General features: G+C 47.9%; 1 protein-coding gene across 5 annotated transcripts in view; it reads left to right on the top strand.

Moving 5' to 3' along the window:
* The first annotated feature begins 8,910 nt into the window (after positions 1-8,910).
* The window catches only part of SLC25A16 (solute carrier family 25 member 16), a 56,037-nt gene continuing 40,204 nt past the window's right edge, over positions 8,911-24,743 (top strand). For 4 of the 5 annotated variants that reach the window (XM_030798147.1, XM_030798148.1, XM_030798145.1 and 1 more), the window contains exons 1-2: positions 8,911-9,188; positions 19,946-20,038. In XM_030798147.1, the coding sequence (XP_030654007.1) occupies positions 9,059-9,188; positions 19,946-20,038 (223 nt within the window). In that variant the 5' untranslated portion in view covers positions 8,911-9,058. Of the gene's footprint in view, positions 9,189-14,596; positions 14,627-19,945; positions 20,039-24,743 lie in introns of those variants that run through there. The other variant, XM_030798149.1, reaches the window with a different exon arrangement.

Below are 24,743 nucleotides of genomic sequence, written 5' to 3'. Positions count from 1 at the left end.
GAGGCTGAGGCAGGTGGATCAAGAGGTCAGGAGTTCGAGACCAGCCTGACCAACATAGTGAAACCCCGTCTCTACTAAAAATACAAAAATTAGCTGGGCATGGTGGCGGGCGCCTTTAGTCCCAGCTACTCGGGAGGCTGAGGCAGGAGAATGGTGTGAACTCGGGAGGCGGAGGTTGCAGGGAGCCAAGATGGCGCCACTGCACTCCAGCCTACAGCCTGGTGACAGAGCAAGACTCCATCTCAAAAAAAAAAAAAAATTGGCTCGGTGTTGTGGTGCATACCTGTAGTCCCAGCTACTAGGGAGACTGAGGCAGGAGGATTGCTTGAGCCCAGGAGGTTGAGGCTGCAGTGAGACATTATTGTGCCAGTGGACTCTAGCTTGGGTGACAGAGCAAGACCCTGTTTCAGTTAAAAAAAAAAAAAAAGGGACCTTATAACTTGGCTTGCCCAGTGGGTTGGGTGACTGGCACATACCGTGGGGAGCTGCCATGTGGAAAGTTATTTGGGAAAAGCTATAAGAACTCACTGCAAACCTAATTGTGTATCATGTTTCAGCACGTCAGTCAGATTCAACCCCCACCCCCCACCCCTGTAACATGGAGGCTGGTACCCTGGCAAAAATTAGAACCCTGGCTCCCTTGCAATTCTCTGAGCTAGCTGATTGGCACATAAATACAGTGGGCATCACAGTGTATGAGTGGGCTGGTGAATAGCAAAGGGAGCAGGATTGCCCCTCTGCTATGCAGATTTAGCAGCAGCAGTAACACACTGTTCAGTTTGCTCCCACCTGTGCCCCCGCTGCATCCCACATAGATCTGGACACGTATATGAGACAGCCACTCCTGTGAGAGGCTGGCAGATAGACTACAATGGACCCCTGCCAGTAAGCTGGGATAAAAGTACATACTAACATGAAGACACCGTCACAGGATAGTTACAGGCCTTCCCTTGTAAAAGGGCAAACCAAATAGCCACCATTAAGGGCTTGGAACAACTCAGTGTGGCATATGGATACTCTTGATGCATTTGTAGTGACGTAGGCACACATTTTACTGGGCATGATGTCCAAGATTGGGCACTTGAAAGGGATATAGACCAGAGATTTCATTTGCCATATAATCCCCAAGTGGCAAGGTTTATTTAAACAAAAAATGGCAATTTGAAGACACACAGTGAATATTTTTGCAATCCAGAACATTGCATGGGTAGGAGAAGGTTTTGCTTCAGGCAAACCTTAATTTGGCCTTAATTAGAAACCGTAATTAGGGCTGGGTAAGGTGGCTTACACCTGTAATCCCAGCACTTTGAGAGGCCGAAGCAGGTGGAAAACTTGAGGTCAGGAGTTTGAGACCAGCCTGGCCAACATAGTGAAACCGCATCTCTATTAAAAAATAGAAAAATTACCTGGGCGTGGTAGTGTGCGCCTGTAATCCCAGCTACTCAGGAGGCTGAGGCAGGAGAACTGCTTGAACCTGGGAGGCGGAGGTTGCAGTGAACCAAGATTGTGGTTGGTAGAGGCCTGGGTGGTAGAGGGAGACAACATCTTAAAAAAAATAAAAGAAACCTTAATTTGGGCCAGGGGTGGTGGTTCACATCTGTAATCCCAATGCTTTGGGAGGCCAAGGTGAGAAAATTGTTTGAGGCCAGGAATTGGATACCAGCTTGCTGGGCAACATAGTACAATCCTGTCTCCTCCAAAAAAAAAAAAAAAAAAAAATAGAGAGAGAGAGCGAGCGAGATGGGCATGGTGGTGGCATGCAACTGGAGTCCCAGCTACTTGTGAGGCTGAGGCAGGAGCATCACTTGAACCCAGGAGGTCTAGGCTGCAGTTAGCTATGATGGCACCACTGCACTCTAGCTTGGGCCACAGAACAAGACCCTGTTTCCAAAAAAAAGAAAGAAAGAAATCTTAATTTGGTTGAAATACATTCTGTGCTGGTACCATACCATGGACTCAGTACCACCACTGGGGAGGGTCTATTGATCACACTTATAAAGAAAGTCCGGGCGGGGCGTGGTGGCTTATGCCTGTAATCCCAGCACTTTGGGAGGCCAAGGCAGGCAGATCACGATGTCAAGAGATCAAGACCATCCTGGCCAACATGGTGAAACCCTGTCTGTACTAAAAATAGAAAAATTAGCTGTGCGTGGTGGTGCACACCTGCAGTCCCAGCAACTCGGGAGGCTGAAGCAGGAGAATTGCTTGAACCCGGGAGGTGGAGGTTGCAGTGAGCTGAGATTGAGCCACCGCACTCCAGCCTGGGTGACAGAGCGAGACTCCGTCTCAAAAAAAAAAAAAAAAGTCTGACCAGATGCACGTCTACCAGTGCTGATAACAGGCCAACAGCAAACGCTATCTAGGACTCCCCAAGACCTTGATCCAGAGAGGAGACACTTTTTTTTTCTTGTGATGGAGTTTTGCTCTTGTTGCCCAGGCTGGAGTGCAATGGCGTGATCTTGGCTCACTGCAACCTCTGCCTCCTGGGTTCAAGCAATTCTCCTGCCTCAGCCTCCCGAGTAGCTGGGATTACAGGTATGCGCCACCACCCCGACTAATTTTGTATTTTTAGTAGAGACAGGGTTTCTCCATGTTGGTCAGGCTGGTCTTGAACTCCCAACCTCAGGTGATCCACTCGCCTCAGCCTCCCAAAGTGCTGGGATTACTGGTGTGAGCCACCGTGCCCGGCAAGGGGAGGAGACACTTGAATGAGGGTTGGACTGGCAACTTCCCCCAGGTTGAACAGGGCCTTTCTTGCCAAAAAGCAAGGGATTTCCTGGCCAGCGTAAGTGATCTGCATTGATCCTGTTGGAGTCTGGGCCAAAATGCTCCACGTGCCAATACATTGGAACAAGGCTTCTTTTAAAGGGAACCTTGGTCAGCCGTCCGACATGGTCTTTTGCTGCTCCTGTAGTCTTACACATAATACTGGCACCTTTGTCCCTTGGGCAACAGGTTTGGTATGCACCCCCAGCCCATAATCCTTAGGCTGCCTATGTCCTCACTAACGAGATGAAACTACCATATTCATTCTGCTTGATGGAGAAGAACTCCCCCACCAAGTATCTACTAAACATTTGTATTTCCACTCATTGTCTTCTGTTCCTCCTGGTGCTCTGCCCTACAGAAGGAGAAATGAACCTCTTTCTAGAGTGTGTTTCTCTACCCTTTCTTTCTCTCAGTGGCTCTCCTCCTGGTTTGGCTATGGGTAAATGTGGTGACAAAGGCATTTTTAATTCTGTGCCTTATATTTGACCTATGATATCTCGTCTGTTGTATTGTTGCTGCAGCCTCTGCTTACAACTAGAAAACAAACTGATGCAACATGTCACCCATGCCATGGAAATAACTTCAGCGTCTCCCACAAGGCTCAGGGGCCATCACAGAAGAAGTAGGTGCATCAGATTGTAATAGATGCATTAGAGGGGTAGAATGTGGGGACAAGAGTGACTTTATTTTGGCCAGGTGAGGTGGCTCAAGCCTGTAATCCCAGCATGTTGGGAGGCCGAGGTAGGCAGATCACCTGAGGTCAGGAGTTTGAGACCAGCCTGGCCAATATGGTGAAACCCCATCTCTATTAAAAATACAAAAATTAGCCGGGAATGGTGGCATGCGCCTGTAGTCCCAGCTACTCAGGAGCCTGAGATGGGAGAATTGCTTGAACCCAGGAGGCGGAGGTTGCAGTGAGCCGAGATCGTGCCTTTGCACTCCAGCCTGGGCGATAAGAGCGAGACTCCATCTCAAAAAAAAAAAAAAAAAAAAAAAAAGTGTGTGTGACACACACACATATATATACATACAAGAAAATTAGCAAAGTATGGTGGCTTGTGCCTGTAATCCCAGCTACTCGGGAGGCTGAGGCGAGAGAGTCGCTTGAATCCAGGAGGCAGAGGGTGCAGTGAGTGGAGATCGCGCCACTGCACTCCAGCCTGGTGACAGAGCGAGACTCTGTCTCAAAATAATAATAATAATAATAAAAAGGAGAGAAAAGAGATAGTGAATTGTGGTAGGGATTGGTAATTTCAAATATTGTAGTTAGGCAAGGCCTCTTTCAGGTGTCATTTTGTGTAAATACTTGGAGGGGAGAGAAGGAGGAAGTTACAAGGAATATCTAGCAGTACAGGCAGAAGACATAGCACATGCATAGGCCCCGAAGGAAGCACGTTTGGTGTTTATGAAAAACAACAAAGAGGCCAGCATGACTGAGGGGAGTCCTAGTTGTGGAGGTCAGAGATTTAGTAGGAATTCACAAAGTCATTGTAAGGATTTCAGCTTTCTCTATGTGGAATGGGAAGCCATCAGAGGGTTTTGTTTTTGTTCGTTTGTTTGTTTGAGACGGAATTTTGCTCTTCTTGCCTAGGTTGGAGTGCAATGGCACGATCTGGGCTCACAGCAACCTCCGCCTCCCGGGTTCAAGCAATTCTCCTGCCTCAGCCTCTTGAATAGCTGGGATTACAGGTATGCACCACCACGCCTGGTTGTGGCTCATGCCTGTAATCCCAGCACTTTGGGAGGCTGAGGCAGGCAGATCACGAGGTCAGGAGTTCAAGACCAGCCTGGCCAACATGGTGAAACCCTGTCTCTACTGAAAATACAAAAATTAGCATGGCATGATGGCACGTGCCTGTAATCCCAGTTACTCCGGAGGCTGAGGTAGGAGAATCGCTTGACTCTGGGAGGTGGAGGATGCAGTGAGCAGAGATCACGCCACTGCACTCCAGCCTGGGCGACAGAGCAAGACTTCGTCTAAAAAAAACCAAACCATAGTTAGAGACCAGGCACAGTGGCTCACACCTGTCATCCTAGCACTTTGAGAGGCTGAGGTGGTATTACTTGAAGCTAGGAGTTTGAGACCAGTCTGGGCAACAGAGTGAGACCTTGTCTCTACAAAAAATTTAAAAACAGGCTGGGCGCGGTGGCTCACACATGTAATCCCAGCATTTCAGGAGGCCAAGGCAGGCAGATCACCTGAGGTCAGAAGTTCAAGACCAACCTGGCCAACATGGTGAAATGCTGTCTCTACTAAAAATACAAAAATTAGCTGGGCCTGGTGGTGGGCACCTGTAATCCCAGCTACTTGGGAGGCTGAGGCAGGAGAATCGCTTGAACCCTGGAGGCAGAGGTTGCAGTGAGTTGAGATCGTGCCATTACACTCCAGCCTGGGTGACAAGAATGAAACTCTGTCTGGGAAAAAAAAGAAATTTAAAAACAAATTAGCCAGACATAGTGGTGCACGCCAGTAGTCCCAGCTACTTGGGAGGCTGAGGTGAGAGGATCACTTGAGCTCTGGAGTTTGAGGTTGCAGTAAGCAGTGAGCTATGATCTCGCCACTGTACTTCAGCCTGAGCAAGAGACCTTGCCTCAAAAAAAAAAAAAAAAAAGGTGGGGGGGCGGGGCCGGGAGCAGTGATTCATGCCTGTAATCACAGAACTTTGGGAGGCCAAGGTGGGTGGATCACCTGAGGTCAGGAGTTTGAGACCAGCCTGACCAACATAGTAAAACCCCGTCTCTACTAAAAATACAAAATTAGCCAGGCCTGGTGGTGCATGCCTGTAATCCCAGCTACTTGGGAGGCTGAGGCAGGAGAATCGCTTGAACCTGGGAGGTGGTAATTGCAGTGAGCCGAGATTGTGCCATTGAACTCCAGCCTGGGCGATAAGAGGGAAACGTCAACTCAAAAAAAGAAAGAAAAAAGCCATGAGGTTGGGTGAGATCTCTAAGAGCAAATATAATCATAGAAGAGAAGAGACCCATAGACTAAGCTCTGGGACACTAGAACATCTGCAAATGCACGTTTTGCAGAGGCACATGCACAGAAAAAGAGATCTATATCTGTAAAGGGAAGTCTGGAATAAGTATTTAGAAAAAATATAATAGGTAATTTCTGAAAGGGAGGATAAAAGTTCAGTACAACTTTGGTCACAGAGATTGGGAATGAGTTTTGTCTAGGCAGGAAGTGATGTGGGGTCCACAGTAAGAGAGAAGTGCTTGTAAATGGTGGTTAATAAATAGAGTCTTGGATACAGTGGGACCAGGGAGATGAACCTGGAAGTTTCCTCAGAGTTTAGGGCAGAGACTTGAGGTTGGTAGGAAGCAGAGCTCAGTGGAATTTGTAAAAAGTAAAATAGAGGTTCCTCTTCAAAGACTTTCCTCCCCGTCTAATTAGGAATAAATAATAACTTCTCTTTTTTTTTTTTGAGACGGAGTCTCGCTCTGTTGCCCAGGCTGGAGTGCAGTGGTGTGATCTCGGCTCACTGCAAGCTCCACCTCCCGGGTTCACGCCATCCTCCTGTCTCAGCCTCTCAAGTAGCTGGGACTATAGGTGCCTGCCACCACGCAAGGCTAATTTTTTGTATTTTTAATAGAGACGGGGTTTCACTGTGTTAGCCAGGATGGTCTCGATCTCCTGACCTCGTGATCCACCCACCTCGGCCTCCCAAAGTGCTGGGATTACAGGCGTGAGCCCCCGCGCCCAGCCAACTTCTTTTAAAAGAAAAATTTATTTAAAGACCTATGCTAACATTCTTAATTATCTGCTAGCCATAATAAAAAAAAAATCAATGGACTTTATGTTTTTAGCTCCCACAATTTAGTCTAAATATTTGCCCTGGCATGCTTATACTGGTCCAAGCAAGCATTAAGTCATAATCTGTTCCTCTTTCTTATTTAAAAGTGTTTTTACCTTTCTCAACATTCCACAAGTTACTTCCTCCTTCCTTTGTTCCCCTCTACCTTTGCCTCTTTTAAAAAGTTCTAAGTTACTAGCCAATCGAAACAAATACAAAATGTGAGGTCCTGTTCCAGCCAATGGAAACCGGACACAGCAGTGGGGTAGACGTGTCAGGTCATAAATGACCCTGTCTCCTTTGTTTGGTGTACTCTGCTGGCAAAACTGCTGGTGAGTGTACCCTTTCTGCAAAAAGTAAAAATGGACCTACTAAATAAATTAAATTCATGTTCAAGTGCTATTTATTTACAGCACCAAAAAACAAACATTTCAAACAAATTGGAGAACTAAGTGGAAGACAGATTCAGGATTGCCTGAAAAGGCAGAACTATTTGTGAAATATGTAGGGCCGAAAAGAAAGAATCACCTGCTTTAGCAAGATATTACATATATATATATATATATATATATATATTTTTTTTTTTTTTTTTTTTTTTTTTTTTTGAGATGGAGTTTTGCTCTTGTCGCCCAGGTTGGAGTGCAATGGTGCAATCTCAGCTCACTACAACCTCCGCCTCCCAGGTTCAAGCGATTCTCCTGCCTCAGCCTCCCGAGTAGCTGGGATTACTGGCACCCACAGGCACCCACAACCATGCCTGGCTAATTTTTGTATTTTTAGTAGAGACAGGGTTTCACCATGTTGGCCAGGCTGGTCTCGAACTCCTGACCTCTGGTGGTCCGCCAGCCTTGGCCTCCGAAAGTGCTGGGATTACTGCGTGAGCCACTGTACCAGGCCTGGTTGTGTTTTTTTGTTTGTTTGTTTTTGTTTTTTGTTTTTTTTGCGGAGGTGGTAGGGGTGGAATGGAAGCTTAGTGGGGGATTTAGGGAGGGCAGAAACTGATGTTCAGTGAGGAGCTCTGACAAGGCAGAGCTGATTTGGTGGGAGATGAAAGCAAGTCCAAACATGCCTGAAAAAGCGAGAAGCTGCAGGTTAGAAAGGCTGCATCTTAGGAAGGTCAGAATACAGCTCAGAGAGCAGGGCTCAGAGGCTCATGCCTATAATCCCAGTACTTTGGGAGGCTGAGGAGGGCGGATCCCATGAGGTCAGGAGTTCGAGACCAGCCTTGGCCAATATGTCGGACACCCCGTCTCTACTAAAAATACAAAAATTAGCCAGGGGTGGTATCACACGCCTGTAATCCCACCTACTAGGGAGGCTGAGGCAAGAGAATTGCTTGAACCCAGGGGGCGGATGTTGCAGTGAGCAGAGATCTCACCACTGTACTCCACTCCAGCCTGGGCAACAGAACAAGACTCCGTCTCAAAAAAAAAAAAAAAGCGTGATAGGCGATTGCTAGTCAGTGGTCAATATAGATCAAGGGGCGAGACGGGAGATAGCATTCGAAGGTTGTGGGCTTTTTTATTTTTTTATTTTTTTGAGGCATAGTCTCGCTGTGTCGCCCAGGCTGGAGTGCAATGGTGCGATCTAGGCTCACTGCAACCTCCGCCTCCTGGGTTCAACCAATTCTCCTGCCTCAGCCTCCCCAGTAGCTGGGATTACAGGCGCCTGCTCTCACGTCTGGCTACTTTTTTGTATTTTTAGTAGAGACGGGTTTCACCATATTCGCCAGGCTAGTCTTTTTTTTTTTTTTTTTTTTTTGAGTCGGAGTCTCACTCTGTCACCCAGGCTAGAGTGCAGTGGCACTATCTCAGTTCACTGCAACCTCTGCCTCCTAGGTTCAAGTGATTCTTCTGCCTCAGCCTCTCGAGTATCTGGGACTACAGGTGTCTGCCACCACACCCGGCTAATTTCTGTATTTTTAGTAGAGACAGGGTTTCACCATATTGGCCAGGCTGGTCTCGAACTCCTGACCTTGTGATTCGCCCGCCTCAGCTTCCCAAAGTGCTGGGATTATAGGCGTGAGCCACCGCGCCCAGCCTCCAGGCTAGTCTTGAACTCTTGACCTTAAGTGATCCGTCCGCCTGGGCCTCCCAAAGTGCTGGGATTACAGGCGTGAGCCACCGCGCCCGGCCAGGTTGTGGGTTTTAACGGGACCATCTCACTGCCTACCGTTTCCTTTTTCAGTCGGAACAGAAGGGGCCTGAGCAGTGAACTGACAGTGGCGACGCCCGGTGAGGCGGGATGGGGGAGTTCAGGAGCCTGGGTGACGCCCCCTTCCGCGTCCTAGCCCCGCCCCTCCCGCCAGATCCCCGTGGCGCGTGACACAGGCCCCGCCCTCGCAGTACGCCATCAGCCCGCGCCGCGCCGCCGGGTGTTACTCTGCCCCGCCGGCGGGGCGGTCAGCCTCCTGTCACCGCCTGTTCCGGCTATGGTCCCATCTGGTGTTCTGTAAGTTGGCAACCTAGGCTCCTGACGCGACCCTGGTCCTGATGGCGGCGGCGGCGGCCGCGGCAGCCCTGGCTGCGGCCGATCCCCCTCCCGCAATGCCGCAGGCGGCAGGGGCCGGAGGGCCCACAACCCGCAGAGACTTCTACTGGCTGCGCTCCTTTCTGGCCGGAGGTGGGTCCATGCCACGAAGAGCCAGCCGCGCTCTGGGTGGCGGGGGCAGGATTGTGGGCAAGTGGGATGCAAGCGGCCTCTATGACATTCCTGGACTCTGGCTGCTTCAATGTTCTGTTAGATGTCTGCCCTGACCTGCTGTAACCTCTTTCTAGTAATCACTTGACTAATGACAGCCAGGTCATGGGGAGCGGGACCTTTGGCACTCCGGCAGAGGCTGGGGAGGTGGAAGGTCTGAATCAGGCACCCATTCTTCAGGGCTGGATAACAGGGAAAAGAGGAAGACCCCTTACAGAGACCCTAGGGTTTTAGTGAGACAGTCTGGGCACTCCTTTCTTTTATAAAAACCATGAGTGACCCAGTGTAGACTTGGATTTTGCTGTTTGCTTAAAGGAAAACAAATATTGGAGATCAGCTTTTTAATGACGACTGGAAAATTGTGCAAAACTGTCTACAGCCAAAACTGGTTCCAGTGATTCTAGTAAACTGTGCCACAGTGCTTGTCAAGCCCTATTATTGATGTGACTTTGGGATCAAAAAGTTCATATTGTCTCTTAGGAATTTCCTGGGCCTTCAAGCTCCACCCTTCCTTAATTACTTCTCTGGGTTGTCATTACTTAATTATTTAAGATTCAAAAATTTAAAAATTCCACATTGAAGTTGTGTGCAGTGGCACACTACTGTAGTCCCAGTTACTAGGGAAGCTGAGGCAGGAAGACTGCTTGAGCCCAGGAGATCGAGGTTCCAGTAAGCCATGATCACACCACTACACTCCGGCCTGAGTTACAGAGAGAGACCCTCTCCTAAAAGAAGAAAAAAACAAAAACAAACAAACAAACAAAACCAATAAAAATTCGCTGGGCAGGGTGGCTCACGCCTGTAATCCCAACACTTTGGGAGACTGAGGTGGGCAGATCACTTGAAGTCAGGAGTTTGAGACCAGCCTGGCTAACATGGTGAACCCGTCTCTACTAAAACTACAAAAATTTGTCAGGTGTGGTGGCACTTGCCTGTAATCCCAGCTACTCAGGAAGCTGAGGCAGGAGAATCGCCTAAATCACTGTGGAGGTTGCAGTGATCCGAGATCCTGCCATTGCACTCCAGTCTGGGTGACAGAGACACTCCATCTCAAAAACAAAATAAAATAAAACAAAAAAAAACTCACGTTATGAGGATTTGTAGAAAGATAATATCTGAAGACTGCAGCAGTGTTTTTTGTTGTTGTTGTTTTGAGACAGAGTCTCACTCCCTCACCCAGGCTGGAGTGCAGTGGCATGATCTTGGCTCACTGCAACCTCTGCTTCCTGGGTTCAAGTGATTCTCCTGACCCAGCTTCCCAAGTAGCTGGGATTACAGGGGAATGCCACCACGCCCAGCTAATTTTTTTTTTCCCTTTTTCTTTTTTGATATGGAGTCTCACTCTGTCGGCCAGGCTGGAATGCAGCGGCACAATCTCTGCTCACTGCAACCTCCGTATCTGGGTTCAAGTGATTTACCTGCTTCTGCCTCCCAAGTGGCTGGGATTACAGGCGTGCACCACCATGCCCAGTTAATTTTTTTTTTTTTTTTGAGTTGGAGTCTCACTATGTAGCCCAGGCTGGAGTGCAGTGGTGCAATCTCGGCTCACTGCAACCTCTGCTGCCCGGTTCAAGCAATTCTCTTGCCTCAGCCTCCTGAGTAGCTGGGATTACAGGTGCTCACCACCGTGCCTGGCTTATTTATTTATTTATTTATTTATTTTTGAGACAGTGTCACACTCTGTCACCCAGGCTGGAGTGCAGTGGTGCCATCTCAGCTCACTGCAACCTCTGCCTCCCGGGTTCACGCTGTTCTCCTGCCTCAGCCTCCCGAGTAGCTAGGACTATAGGTATGTGCCATCACACCCAGCTTAATTTTATATTTTTAGTAGAGATGGAGTTTCACCGTGTTGGCCAGGATGGTCTCGATCTTTTTTTTTTTTTTTTGAGTTGGAGTCTCTGTCGCCCAGGCTGGAGTGCAGTGGCGTGCTCTCGGCTCACTGCAATCTCCACCTCCCGGGTTCACGCTGTTCTCCTGCCTCAGCCTCCCGAGTAGCTGGGACTACAGGTGCCCGCCACCGCACCCGGCTAATTTTTTGTATTTTTAGTAGAGATGGGGTTTCACTGTATTAGCCAGGATGGTCTGATCTCCTGACCTCGTGATCCACCCGCCTCGGCCTCCCAAAGTGCTGGGATTACAGGCGTGAGCCACCAGGCCTGGCCTGGTCTCGATCTTTTGACCTCGTGATCCATCCGCCTTGGCCTCCCAGAGTGGTGGGATTACAGGCGTGAGCCACTGCGCCTGGCCCTAATTTTTATATTTTTAGTAGAGACAGGGTTTTACTATGTTGCCCAGGCTGGTCTCAAACTCCTGGCCTCAAGCAATCTGCTCACCTCTGCCTTCCAAAGTGCTGGGATTAAAGGCGTGAGCCACCAATCCAGGCCTCGGAATTTAATTATTTTGTTCTTCTGCTGATAAAATGACATTTAGGCCAGGTGAGGTGTCTCACACCTGTAATCTCAGCACTTCAGGAGGCTCAGGTGGGCAGATCACCTGAGGTCAGGAGTTCAAGACCATCCTGGCCAACATGGCGAAACCCCATCTCTACTACAAATACAAAAAAAACTAGCCAGGCTTGGTGGCACGTGCCTGTAGTCCCAGCTACTTGGGAAGCTGAGGCATGAGAATCGCTTCAACCTGGGTGTTGGAGGTTGCTGTGAGACAAGATTGCTCCACTGCACTCCAGCCTGGGCAACAGAGCGAGACTCCCTCTCAATTAAAAAAAAAATGACATTTATTCGCATGGAAAATATTCGAGTTCCAGCTATGTGCCTCCGATTTGCTTGGTATAAATCAGAGAACAAAAGATCTATGGCCGGGTGCAGTGGTTCGGGCCTCTATTCCCAGCACTTTGGGAGGCTGAGTCGGGTGGATAGCTTAACTAATGAGTTGGAGACCGGCCTGGGCAACATGGTGACACCCAGTCTGTACAAAAAATACAAAAATTAGCTGGGTATGGTGGTGCCCACCTGTTGTAGTCCCAGCTACTCAGTAGGCTGAGACAGGAGAATCACTTGAACGCGAGAGGCGGAGGTCGCAGTAAGCTCAGATCGCAGCACTGCACTCCAGCCTGAGCAACAGAGCTAGATTCCATGAAAGGGAGAAAAAAAGAGCTATCGTTGTTGGCTAAGTTAAATGCACTTTGACAAACTTGTTGTGTAATGACCACCACAGTCAAGATATAGAGTAGTTCCAAAATATTTCCACTTTTTTTGAGAAGGAGCCTCGCTCTTTCACCCAGGCTGGAGTGCAGTGGCGCGATCTCAGCTCACTGCAGGCTCCGCCCCCCGCGGTTCACGCCATTCTCCTGCCTCAGCCTCCCGCATAGCTGGGACTACAGGCGCCCGCCACCTCGCCTGGCTAATTTTTTATATTTTTAATAGAGACGGGGTTTCACCGTGTTAGCCTGGATGGTCTCGATCTCCTGACCTCGTGATCCGCCCGCCTCGGCCTCCCAAAGTGCTGGGATTACAGGCGTTGAGCCACCGCGCCCGGCCTTTTTTTTTTGAGACATTCTCGCTTTGTTGCCTAGGCTGTAGTGCGGTGGCCCGATTATCACTGCAACCTCCGCCTCCCGTGTTCAAATGATCCTCCTGTCTCAGCTTCCAGAGTAGCTGGGATTACACGTGGGTGCCACCACTTCTGGCTAATTTTTTTTTTTTTTTTTTTTTTTTTTTTTGAGAAGGAATCTCACGCTGTTGCCCAGGCTGGAGTGCAGTGGTGCAATCTTGGCTCACTACAACCTCCACCTCCCAGGTTCAAGTGATTCTCCTGCCTCAGCCTCCCGAGTAGCTGGGACTATAGGTGTGTTTTTTGTATTTTTAGTAGAGACGGGGTTTCACCGTGTTAGCAAGGATGGTCTTGATCTCCTGACCACCATGGTGATCCGCCTGCCTCGGCCTCCCAAAGTGCTGGGATTACAGGCGTGAGCCACCATGCCTGGCCTAATTTTTGTATTTTCAGTGGAGACTGGGTTTCACCATTCTGGCCAGACTGGTCTCGAATTCCTGACCTCAAGTGATCTACCTGCCTTGGCCTCCCAATGTGTTAGAATTACAGGCATGAGCCACTGTGCCTGGCTTTATTTCCACTTTTCTTTGACATTCCTCTCCTCTCATCTGCAACCTGTCAACCACTGATCTGTTTTTCTGTCTCTGTAGTCTTGACTTTTCCAGAACGTTATATAAATTGAGTCATACAGTATGTAGCCTTTTGAGTTTGACTTCCATCACTTCCCTTAATGCATTTAAGATTCATTCACATTGCACGTATAAGTAATGTATTTCCTTCTTTTTTTTTTTTTTTTTTGAGACGGAGTCTTGCTCTGTCGCCCAGGCTGGAGTGCAGTGGTGCAATCTCAGCTCACTGCAAGCTCCGCCTCCCGGGTTCACGCCATTCTCCTGCCTCAGCCTCTCCGAGTAGCTGGGACTACAGGCGCCCGCCACCACGCCCGGCTAATTTTTTTTTTGTACTTTTAGTAGAGACGGGGTTTCACCATGGTCTCGATCTCCTGACCTCGTGATCCGCCCGCCTTGGCCTCCCAAAGTGCTGAGATTACAAGCGTGAGCCACCGCGCCCAGCTTGTATTTCCTTCTTTTCTTTTCTTTCTTTTTTTTTTTTGAGACGGAGTCTCGCTCTGTCTCCCAGGCAGGAGTGCAGTGGCGCAATCTTGGCTCACTGCAAGCTCCACCTCCCGGGTTCACGCCATTCTCCTGCCTCAGCCTCCCGAGTAGCTGGGACTACAGGCGCCCACCACCACGCCCTGCTAATTTTTTGTATTTTTAGTAGAGATGGGGTTTCACTGTGTTAGCCAGGATGGTCTTGATCTCCTGACCTCATGATCCGCCCGCCTCTGCCTCGCAAAGCGCTGGGATTACAGGCGTGAGCCACCGCACCCGGCCCTTCTCTTCTTTTCTTTTTTCTTTTTTTTGAGACAGAGTCTCGCTGTGTTGTCCAGGCTGGAGTGCAGTGGCACGATCTCAGCTCACTGCAACTTCTAGCTCCCGAGTTCAAGCGATTTTACTGCCTCAACCTCCTGATTAGCTGGGACTACAGGTGCGTGCCATCACGCCCAGCTAATTTTTGTATTTTTAGTAGAGACGGGTTTCACCATGTTGGCCAGACTGGTCTCCAACTCCTGACCTCAAGTGATCTGCCCACCTTGGCGTCCCAAAGTGTTAAGATTACAGGCGTGACCCACTGCGCCAATCCTCATTGTGTTTATTTTTTATTTATTGAGATGGAGTCTTGCTTTGTCACGCAGGCTGGGTGCAGTGGCACCATCTCCGCTCACTGAAACATCCGCTTCTTGGGTTCAAGCGATTCTGCCACCTCAGACTCCAGAGTAGTTGGGATTACAGGTGTGTTGCTTGGCTAATTTTTGTACTGTTAGTAGAGACGGGGTTTTGCCATGTTGGCCAGGCTGGTCTCGAACTGAGCTCAAGTGATCCTCCTGCCTCAGCCTGCCAAAGTGCTGGGATTACAGGCACTAACCACCACAGCTGGCCGGTTTTAATTAGAAACTGTCAAAGTATTTCTAAAGTGTCTTCCATTTTGCATCCCCACTGCCTTGCTGGCACTTGATATTAAATGTGAGTATGTGTCTGTGTGTTCCTTTTTTCTTTGGAGACGGAGTCTTACTTTGTCACCAGGCTGGAATGCAGTGGCGTGATCTCGGCTCACTGCAACCTCTGCCTCCCAAGTTCAAGCGATTCTCCTGCCTCAGCCTCCCGAGTAGCTGGGACTGCGGGCATGTGCCCCATGCCGGCTAATTTTTTGTATTTTTAGTGGAGACAGGGTTTCACCATGTTAGCCAGGATGGTCTCGATCTCCTGACCTCACGATCCGCCTGCCTCAACCTCCCAAAGTGCTGGGATTACAGATGTGAGGCACCATGCTCGGCCCTTTGCCTGGCTAATTTTTGTATTTTTTTATTTTTTTGAGACAGAGTTTCGCTCTTGTTGCCCAGGCTGGAGTGCAATGGTGTAATCGTGAATCACTGCAGCCTCCGCCTCCTGGGTTCAAGCGATTCTCCTGCCTCAGCCTCCTGAGTAGCTGGGATTACAGGCATGTGCCACCATGCCCAGCTAATTTTTATATTTTTAGTAGAGATGGTGTTTCTCCATGTTGATCAGGCTGGTTTCGAACTTCTGACCTCAGGTGATCTGCCTGCCTCGGACTTCCAAAGTGCTGGGATTACAGGTGTGGGCCACTGTGCCCGGCCTAATTTTTGTATTTTTAGTAGAGACGGGGTTTCACCAAGTTGGCCAGGCTGCTCTTGAAATCCTGACCTCAAGTGATCCTCCCACCTAGGCCTCCCAAGGTGCTGGGATTATAGGCATGAGCCATTGTGCCTGGGTGAATTGTTTATTTACAGATTGTTTATCTAATATTTTTTGAATATGGATGACTGGTGGTAACTGAAACTGCAGAAAGTGCAATTACAGATAAGGGGGGACTACGGTAGTGTGAAAGCAAGTTAAGATACTATTAAATAGGCTGGGTGTGGTGGCTCATGCCTGTAATCCCAGTACTTTGGGAGGCAGAGGCGGGTGGATGATGAGATCAGGAGTTCAAAAACAGCCTGGCCAACATGGTGAAACCCTCTCTCTACTAAAGATAAAAAAAACAAAAAAATTAGCTGGGCGAGGCAGCGGGTTCCTGTAATCCCATCTACTCAGGAGGCTAGGGCAGGAGAATCACTTGAACCTGGGAGGCGGAGGTTGTAGTGAGCTGAGATCTTGCCATTGCACTCTAGCCTGGGAAAAAAAAAAAGTACTATTAAATAAAAGTACTTATTGAATACATTCGAAACAATTTCTCTCTCTTTTTTTTTTTTTTTGAGATGGAGTTTTGTTCTTGTCGCCCATGCAGTGGCATGATCTCGGCTCACTGCGACCTATGCCTCCTGGGTTCAAGTGATTCTCCTGCCCCAGCTTTCCAAGTATCTGGGATTATAAGCATGTACCACCACATCTGGCTAATTTTTGTATTTTTAGTAGAGGTGGGGTTTCACTATGTTGGCTAGGCTGGTCTCGAACTCCTGACCTCAGATGATCTGCCCACCTCGGCCTCCCAAAGTGCTGGGAATACAGGCGAGAGCCACTGCACCTGGCCTAAATAATTCATTATACAGTTAATTCATACACAACTGAGAAGATAATATACAATATTCTGAAACCGAATGTAACCAAATGCATATTATTTTTAGTTTATCCGTAATTTTGGATAGCTATGATTATGATTTACTCCGGTTTTTTTTTTTTTTTTTTTGAGACGGAGTCTCACTCTGTCACCCAGGCTGGAGTGCAGTGATGGAATCTCAGCTCACTGAGACCTCTGCCTCCCGGGTTCAAGCAATTCTCTGCCTCAGCCTCCCGAGTAGCTGGGATTACAGGTGCCCGCTACCACACCTGGCTAATGTTTGTATTTTTAGTAGAGACAAGGTTTCACCATCTTGGCCAGGTTGGTCTTGAACTCCTGACCTCGTGATCCACCCGCCTCGGCCTCCCAAAGTGCTGGGATTACAGGCATGAGCCACCGTGCCCAGACTTTTTGTTTTGTTTTGTTTTGTTTGTTTTTGGTTTTTTTGAGAGGGAGTCTCGCTGTGTCCCCCAGGTTGGAGTGTAGTGGCGCGGTCTCAGCTCACTGCAAGCTCCGCCTCCCTGGTTCACACCATTCTGCCTCAGCCTTCTGAGTAGCTGGGACTACAGGCGCCCGCCAACACACCTGGCTAATTTTTTGTATTTTTAGTAGAAACGGGGTTTCACCGTGTTAACCAAGATGGTCTGAATCTCCTGACTTCGTGATCCTCCCGTCTCAGTCTCCCAGAATGCTGGGATTACAGGCGTGAGCCACCACGCCCGGCCCTTTTTTTGTTTTTTGAGATGGAGTTTCATTCTTGTGTCCAGGCTGGAGTGCAATGGTGTGATCTCGGCTCACCACAACCTCTGCCTCCCAAGTTCAAGTGATTCTCCTGCCTCAGCTTCCCGAATAGCTGGGATTACAAGCATGCGCCATCATGCTGGGCTAATTTTATATTTTTAGTAGAGACAGGGTTTCTCCATGTTGGTCGGGCTGGTCTTAAACTCCCGACCTCAGGTGATCCGCCCGCTTCGGCCTCCCAAAGCACTGGGATTACAGGTATGAGTCACCCCACCTGGCCAACTATTATTTTCGTTAGTTCGGATAAGACAACTTTGATATGGAAACATAGTGGATATAATATTTGAGTAAAAAATACATTTTATTTATTTATTTATTTATTTATTTATTTATTTATTTAATTTGTTTTTTTGAGACAGAGACCTGCTCTGTTGCTCAGGCTGGAGTGCAGTGGTGCGATCTCAGCTCACTGTTACCTCTGCCTCCTGGGTTCACACCATTCTCCTGCCTCAGCCTCCCAAGTAGCTGGGATTACATGCACGCACCACCACGCCTGGCTAATTTTTGTGTTTTTAGTAGAGACGGGATTTTACCAGGTTGGCCAGGCTGGTCTTGAACTCCTGACCTCGTCATCTGCCCGCCTCAGCCTCTCAAAGTGCTGCGATTACAGGCATGATCTACTGCTCCCAGCCACAATTTATTTTTGGATATCTCAGCATATGGATTTTTAAAATTAAAATTTTATTTTATTTGTGTTTTTTTTTTTCTTAAGACTTAGTCTCAGGCCGGGCGCAGTGGCTCACGCTTGTAATCCCAGCACTTTGGGAGGCCGAGGCGGGTGGATCACGAGGTCAGGAGATCGAGACCACGGTGAAACCCCGTCTCTACTAAAAATACAAAAAAATTAGCCGGGCGTGGTGGCGGGCGCCTGTAGTCCCAGCTACTCGGAGAGGCTGAGGCAGGAGAATGGCGTGAACCCGGGAGGCAGAGCTTGCAGTGAGCCGAGATCCCGCCACTGCACTCCAGCCTGGGTGACAGAGCAAGACTCCGTCTCAAAAAAAAAAAAAAGAGATTCTCCTGCCTCAGCTTCCCGAGTAGTTGGGATTACAGGCAGCCACCACCATGCCCGGCTAATTTTTGTATTTTTAGTAGAGATGGGGTTTCACCATGTTGGCCAGGCTGGTTTCGAACTCCTGACCTCAAGTGATCTGCCTGCCTCGGCCTCCCAAATTGCTGGAATTACAGGCGTGAGCCAGCATGCCCGGACTTGTTGTTTTTTTAAAGACCAGGTGTTGCTGTGTTATCCAGGCTGGAGCGAAGCCATACAATTATAGCTCTCTGCGACCTCCAACTGTGGGCTCAAGTGATCCTCCAGCCTTAGTCTCTGAGTATGGAGGCACACCACCATGCCTTGCTAATTTTTTTTTTTTTCTTTGAGACGGAGTCTCGCTTTGTCGCCCAGGCTGGAGTGCAATGGCGTGATCTCAGCTCACTGCAACCTCGGCCTCCTGGGTTCAAGGGATTCTTCTGCCTTAACCTCCCAAATAGCTGGGACTACAGGCGCCTACCACCATGCCTCACTAAATTTTTTGTATATTTAATAGAGACAGGGTTTCACCATGTTGGCCAGGCTGGTGTCGAGCTCCTGACCTCAGGAGATCTGCCTGCTCCGACCTGCCAAAGTGCTGGGATTACAGGCATGAAGCGCTGCGCCCAGCCGATTTTTAAGAATTTTTTGTAGAGAGGAGGTCTCACTGTGTTTCCCAGGCTGGTCTCAAACTCCTAGTCTCAAGTAATTTTTCTACCTCAACCTCCCAGAAGTGCTGGGATTACAGGTGTGAGCTACTGTGCCTGGCCTGTTATTCACCTTTTTATAAAAGGTGCAACCCATTTTATCAAGTCATTACTAGATGTACATTATTGTAGAGAAGTCTATATTATTGCTTTAGAAGCATGCCAAACTCGAAGGGCTGGCCTGGACTCTGACCTATGCTAAAGCCCATGTATGCACTTTATTCTACTTTTATCTATACTTTTCCCCAGTGGCACATGGTAGGGTCGAAATACCTACTTGCTGAATGTATAAATGAATGACTAAAGCCGGGCGCGGTGGCTCACGCTTGTAATCCCAGCACTTTGGGAGGCTGAGGCGGGCGGATCACGAGGTCAGGAGATCGAGACCATGGTGAAACCCCGTCTCTACTAAAAATACAAAAAAAAAAAATTAGCCGGGCGTGGTGGCGGGCGCCTGTAGTCCCAGCTACTCGGAGAGGCTGAGGCAGGAGAATGGCGTGAACCCGGGAGGCGGAGCTTGCAGTGAGCCGAGATTGCGCCACTGCACTCCAGCCTGGGCGTCAGAGCGAGACTCCGTCTCAAAAAAAAAAAAAAAAAAAAGAAATGAATGACTAATTTTATGGGTAAAAGTTGGTTGTTTCAATGAAAAAATGATCCAGAAGAAGAGGAGGTTACTTCAAACAGAACCTGGCAGTTGGATAAATACCTTCAAGTGTCTGTCTCCATAACCACATTTTAGCAAGATTCCCAGCGTTCCTCATGTATTAGATGCTGATTTACACTACGAAAACTTGTTTTAGTAAGTTTTAGCAGTGTAATCATGCTCACTTATTAAGTTACAGAGAATGGGGACCAGTCATCTGCATATCCGTATGCTGTAGGCAGATTTACTCATGGAGGCTGAATTAGAGATTAGAGGGTTTGCTGGCTGAACAACTAATGATTTCCATCTGGAAAGAAATGGTACGCAATTTCTTCCTGACCTTTTGAAAAATTTTTAGGTATTGCTGGATGCTGTGCCAAAACAACAGTTGCTCCATTGGATCGAGTAAAGGTTTTATTACAAGCTCACAATCACCATTACAAGCATTTAGGTGAGTTAATAGATGCTAAAGATAAAAATGAATGAAAATATTGTGGAAAGTGGGCAAAAAAGGGAATTTAAGTTTGGGGGTGTAAAAAGTAAAGTAGAGGTTCCTCTTTAAAGACTTTTTTCCGCATTTAATTAGAAATAAATAGTAACTTCTTTCAAAAGCAAAATTTATTCAAAGACCTGTGCTAACATTCTAAATGTCTGCTAGCCATGGTAAAAAACATCAATGTACTTTATGTTGTTAGCTCCCACAATTTAGCCTAAATATTTGCCCTGGAATGCTTATTCTGCTCCAAGCAAGCATTAGGTCATAGCTTGTTCCTCTTCCTTATTTAAAGGTGTTTTTTACCTTCCCCAGCATTCCACAGGTTACTTTCTCCTTCCTTTGTTCTCCTCTGCCCTTGCCTCTTTAAAAAAGTTCTCAGTTGCTAGCCAATCGGGACAAATACAGGCTGTGAGGTCCCGTTCCAGCCAATGGAAACTGGACACAGCAGTAGGGTAGACATGTCAGGTTATAAATGACCCTGTCTCCTTTGTTTGGTGTACTTTCGTGGCAAAACTGCTGGCGAGTATACCCTTTCTGCAAAAAATAAAAATGACCTTGCTAAGTAAATTAAATTTATGTTCAAGTACTATTTCTTTACGGCACCAGGAAACAAGCATTTCAAACGGGCAAATTTGTTCTTTGTTTTTTCTCTGTAGGTTCAGGAACTTGAAAGGAGGCAAATTAAAAAAAAAAAAAAGGAAAGGGGGCACATTTTCCAAAGAATATATTTCTTATCCATTATAATCCTTTCATTTGCAGTAGTGGTTATACATATTATCATCTTAGGATGCTGATATTTTCCTAGCCCAAATCTTGGAATCATTGAAGTAAATATTACGTGTTTATTGGGATTAATTAGTCACATTGTTCACAGGCACACATAATAACTCAGTCTGAGTTTTTATTATTTATTTATTTATTTATTCTTTGAGACGGAGTTTCGCTCTTATTGCCCAGGCTGGAGTGCAATGGCACCACCTCGGCTCACTGCAACCTCTGCCTCCCAGGTTCAAGCGATTCTCCTGCCTCAGCCTCCCTAATAGCTGGGATTACAGGCATGTGCCACCACGCCCGGCTAATTTTGTATTTTTGGTAGAGACGGGGTTTCTCCATGTTGGTCAGGCTGGTCTCGAACTCCCGACCTCAGGTGATCCGCCCACCTCGGCCTACCAAAGTGCTGGGATTGCAAGGCATGAGCCACCGCGCCCAGCCTCAGTCTGATTTTTTAAATGCAATAAGAGATGGGAGATGAAATTTTAAAATGCAAAACTGAAATAATTACTCCTTTTTAATGCTTAATTTAAAAAGCCTTCTAGAAATATTTGTGCAAGAAGAATCCAGTGCTTGCTTTTTTTTTTCTTTTTTTTTTTGGAGACGGAGTTTCGCTCTTGTGGCCCAAGCCAGAGTGCAATGGTGCTATCTTGGCTCACCACAACCTCCACCTCCCGGGTTCAAGTGATTCTCCTGCCTCAGCCTCCTAAGTAGCTGGGATTACAGGCATGCACCACCACGGCCAGCTTATTTTTGTATTGTTAGTAGAGACAGGGTTTCTCTATATTGGTCAGACTGATCTGGAACTCCCAACCTCAGGTAATCTGCCTGCCTTGGCCTCCCAAAGTGCTGGAATTACAGGTGTGAGCCACCACGCCTGGCCACTTGCTTTGTTAAAAAAACAATCAAGACTTTAGGCCAGGCCGGGCGCGGTGGCTCATGCTTGTAATCCCAACACTTTGGGAGGCCGAGGTGAGCGGATCACGAGGTCAGGAGATTGAGACCACGGTGACCCCGTCTCTACTAAAAATACAAAAAATTAGCCAGGCGTGGTGGCGGGCGCCTGTAGTCCCAGCTACTCGGAGAGGCTGAGGCAGGAGAATGGCGTGAACCTGGGAGGCGGAGCTTGCAGTGAGCCAAGATTGCGCCACTGCACTCCAGCCTGGGCGACAGAGCGAGACTCCATCTCAAACAAACAAACAAAAAAAACAGACTTTAGGCCAGGCGCAGTGGCTCACACCTGTAATCCCAGCACTTTGGGAGGCTGAGGCAAGAGGATCACCTGAGGTCAGGAGTCTGAGATCAGCTTGGCCAACATGGTGAAACCCCGTCTCTACTTAAAATACAAAAATTAGCTGGGCATGGTGGCAGGCACCTGTAATCCTAGTTACTTGGGAGACTGAGGCAGGAGAATAGCTTGAATCTGGGAGGTGGAGGTTGCAGTGAGCCGAGATTGAGCCATTGCACTCCAGCCTGGGGGACAAGAGCAAGACTTCGTCTGAAAAAAAAAAAAAAAAATCAAGACCTTAGTTGTTCCTTACAGACCAGCCATTTGATTAACATGGACACTTTAATAACTTGTCATTGGTGAGAATAAGAATTGTTTAGTCTTTTGGAGGGCATTTTGGCAATATGCGTAAAAGTCTCGAAAAGTACCTATTCTTTGACCTTGCGGTTCCAGTTCTAGGAGATTATTCTAAGGAAGTAAACAGAAATGTGGTCAATGATACATATGCAAGGATCAAAACATTAATTATTATTATTGTTATTATTTTTTGAGATGGAGTTTCACTCTGTCGCCCAGGCTGGAGTGCAGTGGTGTGATCTCTGCTCACTGCAACCTCTGCTTTCCAGGTTCAAGCGATTCTCCTGCCTCAGCCTCCTGAGTGGCTGGGACTACAGGTGTGCGCCACCACGCCCGGCTAATTTTTGTATTTTTTAGTAGATATGGGGTTTCACCATATTTGCCAGGCTGGTCTGGAACTCGTGACCTTGTGGTCTGCCCATCTTGGCCTCTCAAAGTACTGGGATTACAGGTGAAAGCCACCGTGCCCGGCCTATTATTATTACTATTTTTTGAGACAAAGTCTTGCTGTGTCGCCCAGAGGCTGGAGTACTGTGGCATGATCTTGGCTCACTGAAACCTCCTCCTCCAGGGTTCAAGCCATTCTCATGCCTCAGCCTCATGACTAGCTGGGATTACAGGCACCCGCCACCATGACTGGCTAATTTTTGTATTCTCAGTAGAGACAGGGTTTCGCCATGTTGGCTGCCTCGAACTCCTAACCTCAAATAATCTGCCTGTCTTGGCCTCCCAAAGTACTGAAATTATAGGCATGAGCCACTGCTCCCGGCCAAAACATTATTTGTGTTAGTTTTTTTTCTTTCCGAGATGGAGTCTTTCTCTGTTGCCCAGGCTGGCTCAATCTCAGCTCACTGCAACCTCTGCCTCCTGGGTTCAAGCTGTTCTCTTGCCTCAGCCTCCTGACTAGCTGGGATTACAGGCGTGTGCCACTATGTCCGGTTAATTTTTGTATTTTTACTAGAGATGGGGTTTCACTGTGTTTGCCAGGCTGGTCTCGAACTCCTAACCTCAGGTGATCTGCCCGCCTTGTCCTCCCCAAGTACTGGGATTACAGGCATGAGCCACCTTGCGCAGCCACTGTGCTTGATTTTTATAATATCATTTTATAGAAAGATGTTTAACAGGGTGAATAACAATCAGTTATTTTTCCAACTGCATTTTAAAAGTGTCATTCTTACAAACCTGAATGGATATTTATGCAGTATATTAATTGTAACTCATTTTCTTGTCAATATTTTTTCTTTTCTTTTTTTTTCTCTTTTTTTTTTCTGAGATGGTCTTGCTCGGTTGCCCAGGCTGGAGTGCAGTGACGCGATCTCAGCTCACGGTATCCTCTGCCTCCTGGGTTCAAGCAATTCTCCTGTGTCAGCCTCCTATGTAGCTGGGATTACAGGCATGCACCATTGTGCCCAGCTGATTATTGTATTTTTGGTAAAGATGGGGTTTCACTATGTTTGCCCAGGCTGGTTTCTTATTTTTTATTAAAAAAAATAGAGAGTAGGTCTCACTTGTTCCCCAGGCTGGTCTGCAACTCATGACTTCAAGTGATCCTCCTGCCTTGGCCTCCCAAAGTGCTAGGATTACTGCGTGGGACCTCACTGCCCAGCCAATATTTTTTTGTTTTGTTTGTTTTGTTTTTGAAATGGAGTCTCTCTCTTGTTGCCTAGGCTGGAGTGCAATGGCACGATCTCAGCTCGCTGCAAACTCCACCTCCTAGGTTCAAGTGATTCTCCTGCCTCAGCCTCCCGAGTAGCTGGGATTACAGGCACCCGTCACCATGACCAGCTAATTTTTTATGTGTTTAGTAGAGATGGGGTTTCACTATGTTGGTCAGGCTGGTCTTTTTTTTTTTTTTTTTTTTTTTTTTTTTTTTGAGACGGAGTCTCGCTCTGTCGCCCAGGCTGGAGTGCAGTGGCGCAATCTCGGCTCACTGCAAGCTCCGCCTCCCGGGTTCACGCCATTCTCCTGCCTCAGCCTCTCCGAGTAGCTGGGACTACAGGTGCCCGCCACCACGCCCGGCTAATTTTTTGTATTTTTAGTAGAGACGGGGTTTCACCGTGGTCTCGATCTCCTGACCTCGTGATCCGCCCGCCTCGGCCTCCCAAAGTGCTGGGATTACAAGCGTGAGCCACCGCGCCCGGCCGTCAGGCTGGTCTTGAACTCCTGACCTTAGTCGATCCACTCGCCTCGGCCTCCCAAAGTGCTGGGATTATAGGCATGAGTCACTGCTTCCAGCCCCAGCCGACATTTTTTTTTTTTTTTTTTGAGATGGAGTCTCACTCTGTCGCCCAGACTGGAGTGCAG

This window comes from Nomascus leucogenys, chromosome 18 (assembly GCF_006542625.1).
Source record: "Nomascus leucogenys isolate Asia chromosome 18, Asia_NLE_v1, whole genome shotgun sequence".
Classification (NCBI taxonomy): domain Eukaryota; kingdom Metazoa; phylum Chordata; class Mammalia; order Primates; family Hylobatidae; genus Nomascus; species Nomascus leucogenys.
Note: the sequence above shows the minus strand (reverse complement) of the source record. Positions and strands in the feature narration are given on the sequence as shown.